This window comes from Paramormyrops kingsleyae, chromosome 17, assembly GCF_048594095.1.
Source record: "Paramormyrops kingsleyae isolate MSU_618 chromosome 17, PKINGS_0.4, whole genome shotgun sequence".
Taxonomy (NCBI): domain Eukaryota; kingdom Metazoa; phylum Chordata; class Actinopteri; order Osteoglossiformes; family Mormyridae; genus Paramormyrops; species Paramormyrops kingsleyae.
In genome coordinates this window covers 24246375-24263263 of record NC_132813.1, presented here as the reverse complement: position 1 = coordinate 24263263, position 16889 = coordinate 24246375, and the positions used below count along the sequence as shown (strand labels likewise).

The following is a 16889-nucleotide window of genomic DNA, read 5'->3' as shown; positions in this document are numbered from 1 at the left end:
CTATGCCAGTGGAAGATGCTGTTGAACAACCACAAATTAGAAATGAAAATGTAACAGGTGAAGATGAGGAAGAGATGAGGAAGAACAATGAGGATATCCCTCTGTTAACTGCAGAGGAAAAAGAGCTGAGGGATTACCTGAAATCCCTTTTTGAAATTATTATTGTTACTGGAAAGCAGAACATCCCATTAAACTTTCATGTAGAAAACGAAGAGAAGAGTGAATGTTTCACACCAAGCAATTTTCAAGCCTTGCTGGAATATCGCATCAATGCAGGGGATGAAGTACTGAGGAAAAGATTTGAAACCACAGCTGTGAATGCTGAGTACTGCCCCTTCACCCAGCAGGCACAGATGCTTGAGGTATGTGAAGGATGTGTCCGTGAAGAACTGCTCCATGAGGCCAGAGATGGGCGATTCTTCTCAATAGTCACTGGTGATTTGGTCCAGTTTCCTGAGGGGCTTTACCTGCCCATATTCCTTCGCTTTGTTGACAGTAACAGCTGCCTCCGTGAGGAATTCATAGAATTTCTGCCTTTTGAAGAGGATGAGGAGGTCCTCACTGGGAAGCTGGTAAACCTAATCATTGAGAAGTGGGGTCTAGACATGGAGTGTTGCCGTGGTCAAGCCCATGTTGCCTCTGGTGTATTTGTTAGAAAGATCAAAAGTATTGCAGCTAAACTGATGGAGAAGTATCCCATGGCAATATATACTCCCTGTTCTACTTGTGCACTCAATGTTTATCTGGCTAACAGTTTGCCCCTGAGTAGAGTGCAAGTTGTTATGTCAACACTGAAAAAGGTAGACTCATTTTTCAGCAGATCACCTTCATTACAAACTGAGTTAGAGCATGCCATTTCCATATTCTACCAGGGCAACAATGAGAAGGCCAATGATCTCAAAGAGGCTTGTCGTCTTAAATGGACAGAGAGACATGATATATTTGATTTGGCAGTAGACTTACTAGAATCCATTTTGCTGTGCATGGACAGTATTCACGACAATGAGGACTGCAGATGGAGCGACCAGTTAGCCAACGATGCGTATATAATTTCTGAAGCTCTGTCAGACTTTGAATTTGTAGTGACGTTAGTAGTGCTGAAAAATGCCCTGTCCTTCACAAGAGCATTTGGAAAGAACCTGCAAGGAATGACTCTGGATGTGTACTTTGCTGCCAACAGTTTGACAGCTGTATTGCATTCACTGAATGAAGTTTTGGATAACATTGAGGTGTACCATGAGTTCTGGTTTGAAGAAGCAGTTAACCTAGCTGCTGCCATGGAGATTTCAGTGAAGGTTCCCCGACTGTATTTCCGGAAGCAACGTGCAGAAGTCACAGTAGACATCCAGCCAGAGGGCTACTTTAAAGAGCACTTGACCATTCCAGTGGTTGGGCATGTCATGCAAGAACTAAAGGAGGTCTTTTCAGAGAATCACTTAAAGGCTCTCAAGTGCCTTTCCTTAGTTCCTGCAGTCATGAGGCAGCTGAAGTTCAATACATCTGAAGAGAATAATGCGGACATGTACCGGAATGACCTACCCAACCCAGACACACTCCCTGCAGAGTTACACTGTTGGAGGATCAAATGGAAGCACAGAGGTAAGGAGATAAGCTTGCCTTCCACTATCCAGGAAACACTCCAGCTGTCAGAGGTGAAGTTCTTCCCTAATGTCCATGCCTTTCTTAAAGTCCTGTGCACATTGCCAGTCCTGCGACTTGAAAGTCCCAAGTGTGAGACAGCCCGTAAGCGAATGAATGCCTACCTTGCAGACACACCCATCAACCAAAGGTCCAAGAGCTTGGCACTGCTTAACATCAATTATGATATTAAGTATGACTTGGACGTAATGGTCGATACTTACAACAAACTGTATCCAGAAAGGGAAACTGAGCTGGAGGTAACAGACAGCTGAACGTGCCTTACACCAGTGTGGAAGACAACAGGTCCCACCTAATTATGCTTTATTTTCTTCATTGGTGATTTGGCAAAGCAAGAACCTAATAGATCTGCTGAACAGTCTGTTATAGGAATGGGTTTTGGAATCTTAAAGGTTTTGTTTTGCTTTTCACACAGCTCCAGCTTGTGTATATCCAAGTATACGTTCTTTAAATATAAAACTTACTTTCTGGTATTCAGTTTATAATGTTTATGTTGCTTAGTTGTTTTTGACCATTTGATCACCGTTTTATCACAGGATGTAAACTGTACATAACATATGCATTTAACTTATTTCTTAGCTCAAAGATGTTGAACGCAGCATGCTTAAGTTTTGATTGTAGTAATAAACTACTTTGAGTATTTTGTCATATTGAGATCCTGAATTGTAACACGCATGTAGTTTCATTTTTTTCCCTTTTAGCTTGTCATATCATTTGACAACTAAAACAGCTTTGGTTTATATATTAATAGTATAATTCCAGGCAGCTGTGCAGAATGACGGAACAAATGTGAAGTTTATATCCTTTATATTTAATTGTTTTAATATCAAGTCAGTTAGCTAATGAATGTACTACCATTTTCTGTCCAGATAATGGAATGAAATTGTAGGCAGTATCCTGTTTAGGAAACTACTGAATATTTGCTGCCATTACTTAAAAATAACCTGTTGAGAAAAACTGCATCCAGTAACTAACCACATGTGGGTATCATTAGTATTTAAAATATGAAAGATGTATGGAAAAACCTTTGACTGTACCAATAAAAATGTTTGTTGCATGGGTTGTGGAGAATGTTGAAAATGATTGTTTTGCAGAAGTCAGAGAAATCTTTATTATTTTGCATATTAGGTACATATTTTATGGCCGTTAGTACAGTTTTCTGAAGAAGATGAAGTGACATGCTCTAGTAAAGCTGGCAAAATTTGAAGGGAACATCTTTTCTGTATTTTAAAAATGAAACAGTACTATAAACACATTTTGAATCAATTCAATATTAGGTGGTATTTTATGTTTGTTAAAAATGGACTGAAGCAGTCTATTTTAAAGTTTATTTAAAATGTAAAATAATTATTTTCATACTTAATATTGACAGCAAATAAGTGAAACCATGTTTTTTTTTACCCTTGTTTATTTTTGTGATGAAGCATAAAACTTTGTTTTGTATAAAGGAAACCCATTTGATATTGTCTTTAAATAAAAGAAAAAACAAATAAAATAGGTGTAACTATTTATGGTGTTTCCTGTTTGCTGTTTCCTGTGTGCTGTTTCCTGCGTGAGCGAGACTGGTTGCTACCGCGCAAACTTTTAAACTATAACTATAACTATAACCCAAATAATACTTAGAGTTATAATTAAGCAATCGGATAAATCTTGGCAAGCTTAATAGTCTCCTGATAATCTTCCAAATCCACAACGGATTAATTCCCCGCTAAACGTAAGTATATCACTATGGCTCCTGTCGTTTGCTCCGAGTGCAGTATGTTTAGTTATTCTTCTCCCGTCATTAGCGGTACATTTGTCTGCGATAAGTGTAAGCTAGTTGCCAGGCTGACGGAGAACATCGCAGACTTAGAGGGACGCATCCGGACGTTACGGGAGATTCAGGAGAGTGAGAGTTTTATTGACGCAGTGTTAGCAGCTCCAGATATGTCCGCTATAGTGAGCCAGTCTCCCCCGGCTCCGGCAGCAGGGCCTTCGCAGCAAGGCGAGTGGGTGACGACCCGGCGGCATAGCCGTAAGTCCAAACAGGACTCACACCGGCACCATTCACCCATTCACGTTTCCAACAGGTTCTCCCCACTCAGTGAAATACCCACTGAGCCGCCTGTTGAAAGCGCTCTGGTAATCGGTGATTCTATGCTAAGAAACGTGAGAGTAGCGACTCCAGCGGCCGTACTGTAGTTAATTGTCTCCCTGGTGCCCGAGCGACCGACATCTTATCAAACTTAAAAGTGCTGGCTAAGAGTAAACGTAAGTATTCGCATATTGTTATCCACGTCGGCACAAATGATGTACGGTTGAGGCAATCGGAGATCACTAAAGCAAATTTCATAGCGGTGTGCAGCCTTGCGAAGAAGATGTCCGCGTCAGTAACATGCTCTGGCCCCATCCCTGCTAGACGTGGCGATGAAATGTACAGCAGATTGTCGTCGCTGCATCGCTGGCTGTCGGAATGGTGCCCGATAAATGGTGTGGGTTATATAGACCATTGGCGGACATTCTGGGGTAGGCCTTGGCTTTTGAAGAGGGACGGTATTCACCCCACGTGGGCTGGTGCCGATCTCCTGTCAAAAAGCATAGCTCACAGTCTTAGGGCTGATTGCTGACTAACCAGAGCCAAGCCAAGGCGGCAGGCAAAACGGCTTAACCGACCGCCTGCTAGTCGCTTAGAGTCGTCACCCAGGCTTCATATTATTGAGACTGTGTCTGTTCCCCGCGGTTTTAATCGTGGGGGGTCATTCCATCGTAGTTCATGTCTTACAAACCTTAAAGAAATTAGACCTATTTCAACTCTGGATAGTAGGTGTAATGCAAACCTAAAACTTGGACTCCTGAACATTAGATCGCTGGCTCCTAAGACATTGCTCGTAAATGAAATCATTACTGATTCTAATCTTAGTGCCCTATGTCTTACTGAGACTTGGCTAAAACCGAATGAGTTCATGGCACTAAATGAATCCACTCCAGCTGAATATAGCTATAGGCATAATCCTCGACCCGATCGCAAAGGTGGTGGAGTTGCTGCAATATTTAAGACCGACCTAGGAGTGCGTGAAAATACTGGTTATAGCTTTAGTACGTTTGAATTTATTATTCTAAGTCTTGCTAGCACATCTAAGTGTAGTTCTACACCTCCAATCACCATTGCCATTGTGTATAGACCGCCAGGCCCCTATAGCAATTTCCTTAAGGAATTTGCAGATTTCTTAACAAGCTTGGTGGTTACTACCGACAAGGCCTTGATTGTTGGTGATTTTAATATTCATATGGAAAATGAAAGTGATCCAGTAACAAAAGCATTTACTACCATTCTTGACTCTGTCGGTGTACATCAGAATGTAACTGGGGCAACTCATGCCTGTAACCACACCCTAGACCTGATTCTTAGTCATGGTGTCCTGGTAGAACACATATCAATTATCCCTCAGAATCCTCTACTTTCAGATCATTACCTTTTAACATTTCAAATACAACATAACTCCCCTAAGGCCCCAGGCCAGAGGTACGATACTAGACGTTCCATAGCCTCATTATCCGCTGCAACTTTTCTGGAACAGCTCCCACAGTCCTTTAACCTAACCTCTGAAGTGTCATGCGTAAATGAACTTGAACAGGTAACCGTGAACATGGTAGAATCATTTTGTACCACTCTTGATCATGTAGCACCACTCAAGAAAATAAAACATAGAGATAAGAAACCTGCCCCCTGGTACTCTAACCGTACACGTGAACTTAAACAAGCTTCACGAAAGCTAGAACGCAAATGGCGGTCAACAAAATTAGAAGTTTTTAGATTTGCCTGGAAAGAGAGCCTGTCTAAGTATAGACATGCACTAATGACTGCTAGGTCTATGTATCTCTCTAAACTAATAGAAAATAACAAAACCAATCCTAAATTCCTATTTGATTCTGTATCTAGGTTAACAAAGAATCGTTCAATCTTAAACAAACAAGTCCCAGAAGCTCTTGGTAGTGATGCCTTTATTGCGTTTTTTAATAATAAAATAACCACGATTAGACATACCATCACGAGCACGCCCACGATTGCACACAACCACCAATCCTCTGCTAGCGCTAGTGTTATTAGTACTAATGATAACACCTTTGAATGTTTCACTCCTGTAGTGCAGACAGAACTCCTTCAGTTAATTTCCTCTTGCAAACCCACTACTAGCCTTGTTGACCCAATACCCACCAATCTACTTAAGGAAATTGCACCACTGATTAGCACTACATTGTTAAATTTCTTAAACTCATCTCTTAGTCTTGGATATGTTCCTAAATCTTTTAAAATGGCTGTTATTAGACCTATCTTAAAGAAACCAAATCTTGAACCTAGTGACTTAGGAAACTATAGACCCATCTCAAATCTTCCCTTCATTTCTAAAATTCTAGAGAAAGTTGTTGCTCACCAGCTGTCTTCCTTTCTCCAAGATAATAATGCTAACGAGCTATATCAGTCTGGTTTCAGACCCAATCATAGCACAGAAACGGCCTTAATCAAAGTGATAAACGACTTGCTTATGGCTTCCGACCGTGGCTGTATATCGCTATTATTCTTACTGGATCTAACTGCAGCATTCGATACTGTAGACCATAATATTCTTTTGGACCAGTTGGAAACATTGATTGGCATTAAAGAGACAGCACTACTGTGGTTTCGTTCGTATTTAACTGATCGTTACCAGTTTGTCCATGTAAACAATGAGTCATCCATAGCCACTAAAGTAAGATATGGTGTCCCGCAGGGATCAGTGTTGGGCCCACTACTGTTCAATCTATATATGCTACCGCTTGGTAACATAATTAGAAATTACAGTGTTAATTTTCATTGTTATGCTGATGATACACAATTGTATCTATCTGTCAAACCTAGTGACGCATCCCAGCTCTCTTCTTTAGCCGACTGTCTGCTAGACATCCGTTGTTGGATGGCAAGGAATTTCCTCATGTTAAATACTGAAAAAACTGAGGTTCTTTTAATCGGTCCTAAGGAGGCCCGCAATAAGTTTGTAAACCCCAACCCTAGCGGCCTCCCTACTCAATTTAAAACAGTGGTCAGAAATCTTGGTGTCCTGGTAGACTCCGACCTCTGCTTCAGTGCTCACATAAATAGCATTACCAGTACGGCATTTTACCATCTACGGAACATAGCCAAGCTTCGGAAGCTGCTTTCCTTTCAAGATGCAGAAAAACTAATACATGCCTTTATAACATCTAGATTGGACTACTGCAATGCCCTCCTTTCGGGTTGTCCATCTGGATCCCTACATAAACTTCAGTTAGTACAAAATGCAGCTGCCAGAGTTCTCACAAAAACTAAAAAATTTGATCACATTAGCCCTATCCTGTCTTCCCTGCACTGGCTACCGGTCAAGCTTAGGATTGATTACAAAATATTGCTATTGACCTACAAAACTCTGAATGGCCTTGCACCACAATATCTCAATGATCTTCTGGTCCCTTACAACCCTTCTCGCCTGCTTCGTTCACAAGGAGCAGGATATCTATTAGTTCCTAAAGTAGACAGGGCTACGGCAGGCTGCAGAGCATTCTCCTACAGAGCTCCGCAGCTGTGGAATGGTCTCCCGGCGGATGTGCGGGATTCAGGCACACTCTCGCTTTTCAAGTCTAGATTAAAAACGCACTTGTATAGCTTAGCGTATAGGAAACCTAGTTCTGGTTCAAGCTAGTCCCTCACTCCCAGTCAGACTAACAGTATGAGGTGATGAGCTGGGTGGGGATCGGTGTCATTGGCTTTGGATAAACTGAGGCATCAGTGCTGTCACTCTAGCTCTACACTAGAGTGCTGATGTTCAGGGAGTCCCCATGCCTGTGTTCCCGCCTGTCTCTCCCTCTTTCTCATGCTGCTATACCCAGATCTGCCGGAGCCTAGACGAATATTGCACTCGATCAGTTTGCTTGCACTGCCTCTGGTTTCCTCAACTGTGACTAATACACAATTTTTTTCTTACTTCCTCCCTCACCCCTTCTGGGGTGTGCTCCCTGGAGCACAATGTCGTTGAAGAATTTATGCCTCTGCTGCCTACAAGACAATTACCTCCACCACCAGCAACTACCCTCCAACCTGCCTGCCCTTGGCTCAACACGATGCCTCGCCATCCTTCCCTGCGGCTGTGCCTCTATTAATCCTGCCATCGTGCATCAAGCACCACGTGCCTGCACCGGTCGGCCGCTGCATTGAGACATATATTTCAACCCCTGTATTAGCTTAGTCATTTCATCTTGTTTGTTTGACTCATCTGCCGGCCCCTGGAGGATGGGCTCCCCCTTTGGGTCTGGTTCCTCCCAAGGTTTCTTCCTCTTAGGGAGTTTTTCCTTGCCACCGTTGCCTTTGGCTTACTCAATGGGGGGTCCTTATGAGGCAGAAATGTAAAGCGCATTGAGACAATGTAATGTTGTGATAATGCGCTATATAAATAAATAAAATTGAATTGAATTTAGGGTGAAACAGTGGCTCAAAGGCTAGCCCCATAGTCTTGTGCTTACAGCCTATCATTGGGGATTTGATTTCTGTCCCTGTCTGTGTATACACATTCATCATTTTATTTTCACATGGTTTTTCTCAAAATACTCATTTCCTCCCCTTATCCAAAAAAAAATATCATTAGGTGAACTGTTCTCTAAATTGTCTACAGTGTGCAAGTTATTGTCCCTTGTCTTATGCCCATTGTTTATTGTGATAGGTTCCAGGCTCATTTTAACTGGATAAAATGGATGGATGCACTATGGCACGGTTAGGCAATTCCTTTCCTGGGCCCAGCTGAGAGTCCTGCACGGGTCCACTTTTGGAGACCTGCACCCGCACAGTACAGCACCACACCTCAGATAGATCTAAGCTATCCATACTGTGATGAGCGTGAAAGAGAGAACACGACGACACGCTTCAACAAGGATTCAGACGTGTATGTGAATGTTTGTCAAGGCGGTTATCTAATGGTGCGTTCGTTTTTCTCTCGGAACTCGGAAATTCCGAGTTGAGTGACATCACGTCCGACAATCTCCCGTCCAAGCTACCACATCTTGGAACAAATATGGCTGCCTCCATGAACATGCTGCTGTGTTGTTGCTTTATATTTTAGCAGATTTGGAGTGAGATTATTTTTTCCGAGAGACAAACAAGAAATACGGTCTAATCAAACCCCATTAAAAGCTTTATAAAATATTTTAGCACATTCATAGCAATATTCTTTTTTCGAGAGGCAAACAAACTACAAACCAAAGACACTAACAAGTCTGGTAAAAATCTGATATTGCATGATAGGATACTGTTTACGGTCATGATATGGTATTCTCTAAATCAAACACGTGCAGTTACATTTATAACTATTAATACATTTAACAAACATTTTTAAAGATTTATAAAATAGAATTACTGTTGAGTGTGTAAGCCGCCATGTTGAAATTACATCACAGGGGCAACTCGGACAACAAAATCTTGTCCGACATCAACGTCATAAAAGAGCGTGTTTCCGATGGGAAGTGACGTTTTTCGTGACGTTTTCATCCGAGTTACGACTTGGAGAGAAATAATCGAAAGCACCATAAGGTACCCCCGACATACTGAACACACTGTGATGATGACAATTTGTACATGATAGTCTAATACATAGATATTTTCGCTTAAATGTTATTTTTGCAGGCTACAATACTGTTTTAATTGACCTCTTACCCTCCCGTGTGTAATGAATTACCTACCTGTAAATTTCCAGAACATTAAAATCCACCCGTTTCAGCAACTATCTGCAGGTACCCGACCCGGTGCAGGACTCTGGCCCAGCTGTTCAAGCAATTTAATCCAGATCAAAGTAATCCGGATTTTGAAATCCCTTGTTTTGCTATCTGGGATTTGGTCATCCATTTTACTTTTATGCCAGTTTTTCAAAGCAGCAGTGGACTGGATCACTGTTTTCCAAATACAGAATTTTCAGGGATTACCAAATCCGGTTTACTAGTGCTTTAAATGGAACCCACAGTGTAGCCTGTTGGCTATGTAAAGAACAACAGGCAGACCAAAAATACCAGTAGCCAAATAACCATCATGTGTTTTAATTGGAAGAAACAGAAAACACCACAATAAACATTTTCCATTTCATTTTTAAACAGCCAAATTCCATTTCAGTCTCACAAGAATGAATAAATTAACCACTGAAACAAAAACATAATTTCTCCACATATGCACTGTGGTTATTTTTAATAATAAAAAATGTCCAATAGTTAAAATAAGGAACATTTATGATCATCAGTTCTTCATTGGTACAGAGGCCAGCTCTTTCAAACTCTGCTTTTAGGAGTTGGATTTCCATTCTGACTTTAGTTTGTTGTAGTTGGGTAAGGAGGATTTGTTCCTTTGCCAGCTGAATCTGCACTGCTGCTCTTTCAGTTTCTCGTTTAAGAAGCAATTCATAGGCGTCACCATCCAGGTTTGAAGAATGCTTACGCTTTCTTTTCAAAGGTTCTATGACAACAGCTGGCTCTACCTGTGAGGATCCACCTTTTTCCTCAACCACTTGACTTAGATTGAGAACAAATATTTCCTCTTCTATAACTGTGGGCTCACCATCGACTTCAACACCATCAATTCCATGCAAAGCTTCTGATTTGTCACTACCAATAATGTCAAGGACAATGTCTGTATACCCCTGTATACTTACCCGTTTTGGGGTTTTTAGCCTCAGGAAGGTCCTTTGTTGCCTTTGCTTTAAGGTTCTTCCATCTTAATATGACTTGTTTTGTGGTCCGTTTCTGACCAGCCCCTATAGCATTCACATTCTTGGTGATGTCCTCCCAAATGTTATGTTTGCATTTCTTGGTCACTTCTCTACCCTTTAATGAACTGAAACATCCTACTATGGAGGAATAATGGCACCTAACACCCTTCCAACAGTGCATGATTTTCTGCACTGTGAAATTAGGCCCTTCAGAGTCCATGGTTCCATCTCTTTTATGTAGCTAACACTGATCTTATAGGCCTTGTGCCTGATTGGGGTAATTCAACACATGGCAAACCAGTCAGCTTGTTGTTGATTTATTGGTGTGTGACCAATTAAAATCACCAATTTCTTATACACCTTGGTCATAGATTTACAGAGGCATTGGCATGGCAGGTGTTGTTCATTGCTACCACTGGTTGGGAAGGAGAAGATACCATGAAAGAGTGTATGCTGAGCACGCCAAACCACTTGCGCAATACACTACAGAGATACTCTATGCCTGTTTTCACTTTGGGAGAGATGATATCAAGTATATTGCAGACCTAGTCAGGCCAAAGTTACAGCACAAAACCTAAATGAGTCATGCTCTGTTTGTGGAGGAACAGTGCCTAATTGCACTGCAATATGGGAGTGGACAAATCAGCTGTTATTAATGTGGTGAAAGCTGTCTCAGTTGAATTGGCCAGTCTGGTCAATGAATTTGTTTAATTTCACAAGGATGACCAGATGGCACAAACTAAGCAAAGTTTCTTTCTTTTAGGGACCTTACCTAATACTATTGGTGTCATTGATTGTACTCATATGCATATTCAAACACCTCATGAAAGGGAGTGGCAGTATGTGAACTGAAAGGGGAGGCACAGCATCAATATCCAACTTATGGGAAACGTTGACCTCATCATCACAAACTGTGTTGTGAAGTGGCCAGGGTCTGTCCATGATGCACGTATCCTGAGGGAGAGCACACTACACAGAGAGCTCCAGTCCAACCGACCAAATGGCATAATATTGGGAGACAGTGCTTATCCAGTCCTACCATGGCTGATGACCCCTTTTCCAGTTGCAGACACATCTGAGCAGGCAGGTTTCAACTCTGCACATTGCAAAACAAGATGTGCAATTGAGCGCTTAAATGGAGTCCTGAAAAGGCACTTTGCATGCCTTAACTACTTGTGGGTGGAACCCAAGGTGACATGCAGTATAATACTAGCCTGTATTGTTTTGCATAACATGGAACGCCAGGCGTAATGTTCCTCTTGATGATGTTTATGATGGACCTGAGCCTGATGAAGCGCAACCAGAGCAACCTCCAATGTTCGCTCCAAATGAGGGCCAGATTGGACCCGTAATCAGGGATGCAATTGTAAGAAATTACTTCTGACTGATGAGTAATAGTAATTGTCCTTTTCATTAAAATACAATGGACAGTAGAGCTTTTTGAGCTTTGAGATTTTGTTTGAGTACCGATATCTTACAGGGATTTTTTCCCTTGACTATACCCAAAGGCTTCATGTCTTATTCCCTACTTTATTTTCATTGCCACTGTCCTAGTTCAACAATTGTACAAAATATAAATAAATGTATACATCGCCTGCAAACATAGCTTTTTTGGTCAATTTTAAAGTCGTACTTAATTTTGTGTCAGAAATCCACACTGAATCCACCTTTGTGTTGGCATCAGGATTATCCTGATATTTGGGATCAAATGTATCCCAATTCAAACACAAGCTTTTGAACAACACAAAGTGAAGGTTTAATCTAGATTAAAACTGAGATTGGATTAGGTGATCTGATCTGATTTCAGAATCCCTCTTTTCCATTTGAACAACCCATTTTCAAGATTCAATCCAATCTGTTACCCAAAATCCCATTGGATTGCTTTTGAACAACTGGGCCCTGGAGTGCTGTTATCCAGCTGGTTTTCTGCCCTACCTGGAGGTGTTCCATGAAGCAGGATTTCTCAGTTAGCTGGGTTAATTTAAACTAGAAGTCATGATTGTTCAGAAGGAATGCGTCTAACCTAAACTCCTATTGGACGATCATGACTTCTAGTTTAATGCAGCTAATTGAGAAATCCTGCTCTGTGGAACCCCAGCCCCAGTCATTGATGAACCACACCTGATCTCAGCCCGATAGGATCTCAAGCAGGATAGAAAACCTGTTGGATAGCAGCACTCCAGGGGCCTGTTTAACAAAGCAGGATTACTTGCTTAGCCAGATAATTTGCCAGATTTAAGGTAGTATGGGCTAAATGTAAGTTGATGAAAATAAGGTCTATTTAGACCAGACTACCTTAAATCTGGCAAGTTATCTGGCTAAGCAAGTAATCCTGCTTCGTGAAACAGGCTCCAGGACAGATTTGCCATCCCCTGAACTGAGTGTCAGTTTCTCATCCCAGTCCATGATTTATTCAATAATGTTCACCTGGGATCAGAGAAGTTTGATCAGAGAGGTTACTGCATATTTTTGTCATTTTTCCCAATACATAAATCTCTAAGAATAATTAAAAGATAATTTCACCAAATTGCAGGCTCGTATGGCGGCCAATGACTCAATGTGCAAATGTCAACACACTCAAATCCTAAAAACACATAATGCTGCAAATCTGTTCACAACACAAATGGCTGATACCATATTTATCCCTATGGGGAAATTCTCTCAAGATTTTGAATAGTATTCATTCTTGGTCATGATTAGTGGTGTCAATCAATTGAAAAACGTAATCCAGTTAATCATGTTGTCATGGTTCTGGACGGCACGGGAACGGGGCATGGTGCACAAAGAAGGGGCGGACGACCCACTTGCGGCTCCAGCAAACAAAACAGGGTTTATTAAACAAAACAGAAAACACAACAAAACCAAAAAGACCACGAGGGGTCAAAACTAAAACAGGGAGGAATTAACTAAACTAACTAACACACAAGGAAAACTAACTAGCACGACACTGAAGTAAAACCAGAGACAAGACTAGACAAGGGCATAGATGACGTAGACAAACCATAGACAAGCGTAGACCTCAGAGACACGAGCTTAGACATGAGACACGACACGACGCGATGAACCAGCGGGGAACAGAACAAAGGCAGGAACTAATATACTACAGGGGTAATGACTAACACAGGGCAGGTGAGGCTGATTAACAAAGACTAGGGAAACAGGACACAGGTGAAACCAATTAACTCAAAGACACTAACAATCAGGGAAACTAAGAATTAATCAAGGAAACAGAAACCAACACTAGGGAATAAAACAGGTAAAGACACAAGCAGGGGCACAAGGGACAAAACCAAAACCAACTACAAAATCAGACACAAGAACTAAAGAAACTCAAATGAAACACTAGGGAGCAAAATACAAAAACAGAGGAGGCGGGATTCGAACTCACAACAAGAGGGAACTCAGGACCGAGGGGCAAACAGACAGCACATGCTTAATACATTGAGCCACAAGACCAGACAAAAGACAGGGGAGAAACAAGGACTGACGTATGGACGGGATGACCAGCACCACCTGCTGGTCAAACGGGGAAGGGGCACGGAAGGACCACAGCGGGAGGCTGACCCTGACACATGTAAGTCACTAACAAAATGAGCAACTATGCTTTTAGGAAACACATCTGCTTTTATTTTTCAATTTTGTTTTTAAATGCATTTTTGAACAAGTTGCATCATTTATGTGAAATATACAAGTGATTTTAGTGCAAAAATTATTTTATGTAAAATATCTTATTTTCAGCAAATACAATCCGTACAATTTTAATCTGTTTTACAACATGTATTCTTTTAAAAACATAAGTTAAATAAAACGATTGCTTTGTAGTCTTATTCCTTCAAAAATTCCCATAAAGATAGTGAAAATGCTAAAACAACAACCTAGTTACAAGCAGTTTGCATATCTTTTCTTTTTAATTAAAGACAAGTTTTTACAGTAGCAATCAACTAAACTTGACTTAAACCCTGATCTTTTCAATAGCTATAAATTCCCCTGCACTGGAGTCAGTGACTCTTGATCTTTTTATTCTTCTTAAAAACCTCTAAAAATATATTTAGTTATTACCTATACATATTTGGAAAGTAGACTGTTCAAGGTTTCAATGTGTTTGTCTTTTGTGTCTAAGACAAAAACTTGTGGAGTTTTTTTTAGACAGTTTGGCGTGATTCTGTTTTTATCCCACCGGTAGAACCGCGGACTCAAGGATTAATTTCCTTTAAAAACAAAAAAGCACTTTAAGGTTTCCTGAATAATAGCAAGCATTAAGGCGTTAACTATTTATAAGCATTCATAGCAAAAATTAAACCATTCAGTTAGCATTGTCACTACAGGATCTGAGTCACCTGTGGATCTGAGTCATGCATGTGCCAGCGTTGAAAGCCATATACAAAAGCAAATAAAAAATAACTAAAACTATAAAGTAACTAAAAGTATACAAAAACATACAATCCAGTTCATGTGAGGAGCTTTGTCTGTGTCAATATAGACAATTAAAAGTAATCAGCCACTTCATGAAAAAGCATGCAAATACATGAGATAGGCCTTAATTTTTTATAATTGATAAGGGTGTTGATGGCTGATGGTCTAAAGTCCTTTATTACTTGAAAGGTTTAATACTTTAATAGTTTGACTCAGATTAGCAGTGCATGCACAGCTCAAATCCATGGTTGTCTCAGATCCTGTTTTCACTAGCCACTAACGGGGAATTTGATGAAGGGAAAAAGATGAGAAATCATTGTTATATCTCACATGTGGATTTTATCTAAAACTGAACATGTAGAACACGTTATAGAAAATACTGTGTGTTGCTAATCTGCCAGACAGGACAGACATCCACAGGAACTTTTATGATATCTCATTTTCATGTCATAAGCAACATATAAATAAAATAAGGAATTGGTCCTTCCTTTGCAGCTATAACAGCTGCCACTCTTCAGTCTGATATGCATACCAAGACATTTTGGGCAATTATATGCTTCCAACCTTGTGGGAACAGCTTGGGGAAGGCCCTTTTCTGTTCCAGCATGACTGTGCCCCAGTGCACAAAGCAAGGTCCATAAAGACATGGTTGATGTGGGAGACCTTAACTGGCCCACACAGAGCCCTGACCTCAACCTTATCAAACACATTTTGGATAAACTAGAATGGAGATTGCAGGGCAGGCTAGCACATCCAACATCAGTGCTTCACCTCACAAATGCACAGACACACTCCAAAATCTTGTGGAAAGACTTCCTAGAAGAGTGGCAGCTGTTGTAGCTGCAAAGGGGGGACCATCTCCATAATGATACCTATGGCCTTAGAATGGGATGTCATAAAAGTTCCTATGGGTGTAATGGTCAGGTATCCCAATACAGTGGTACCTCAGTTCACGAACTCGAACTCGAACTTCTTAAAAGTCGAACCAGCCAGTTGGAAAAAAAATTACCTGGAACTCGATCTGAATCTCAGAAGTCAAACCGTGAATGTCGACCTAAGATAACTTGTACACGAGGGGAATTGAGTCACGCGGCACGTCTCTCAGTGGAAACAAAGCCTCAGCCTCGCATTCGCTGTGATAGCATCGTGCATGTTTACACTAGCTGAACACATATATTTATACAGTAAAAATACATTTAGACAATGATAGACAGTAACAGTAATTATTATTATACCAGAAACAGCTGATCACACAGGGATTCCACACGGGGTTAACAAGGGGGCATGGCACACGGAAGGAGCGGACGATCGGGGCAGGACACATTGTTTGGATACATTTATTTTCCTACTTTACAAATTACTGTTTTGATAAATGTGCTTAGATGTGTTTAGTACAGTATATGCTCTTCTTGTTTTATCCGGTTCATTTTGTGTTTAAATGCTAAAAAAAAAAATATTTAGGTGTAATTTTTTGGGGCCGGGAACCAATTAATTGGTTTTCCATTATTTCTTATGGGGAAAATTCGATCATAACTCGAACTTTTTAGGATTCGATCCGGAGTTCTGAACTGATTAAATTTGAGTTCTGAGGTACCACTGTACTTATGTCCATATAGTGTATGTTGTGCAAGTATTTCATAATTATGCTACTTAACAACAGTTAACATACACTCACCTAAAGGATTATTAGGAACACCATACTAATACGGTGTTTGACCCCCTTTCGTCTTCAGAACTGCCTTAATTCTACGTGGCATTGATTCAACAAGGTGCTGAAAGCATTCTTTAGAAATGTTGGCCCATATTGATAGGATAGCATCTTGCAGTTGATGGAGATTTGTGGGATGCACATCCAGGGCACGAAGCTCCCGTTCCACCACATCCCAAAGATGCTCTATTGGGTTGAGATCTGGTGACTGTGGGGGCCATTTTAGTACAGTGAACTCATTGTCATGTTCAAGAAACCAATTTGAAATGATTCGAGCTTTGTGACATGGTGCATTATCCTGCTGGAAGTAGCCATCAGAGGATGGGTACATGGTGGTCATAAAGGGATGGACATGGTCAGAAACAATGCTCAGGTAG

General features: G+C 40.9%; 1 protein-coding gene across 2 annotated transcripts in view; it reads left to right on the top strand.

Moving 5' to 3' along the window:
• LOC111833651 (52 kDa repressor of the inhibitor of the protein kinase-like) overlaps positions 1 to 3168 on the top strand; it is a 28489-nt gene extending 25321 nt beyond the window's left edge. For both annotated transcript variants that reach the window (XM_023792154.2, XM_023792155.2), the window contains exon 5: positions 10 to 3168. In XM_023792154.2, the coding sequence (XP_023647922.1) occupies positions 10 to 1913 (1904 nt within the window). In that variant the 3' untranslated portion in view covers positions 1914 to 3168. The remainder of the gene's footprint in view (positions 1 to 9) is intronic.
• Positions 3169 to 16889: the final 13721 nt, after the last annotated feature.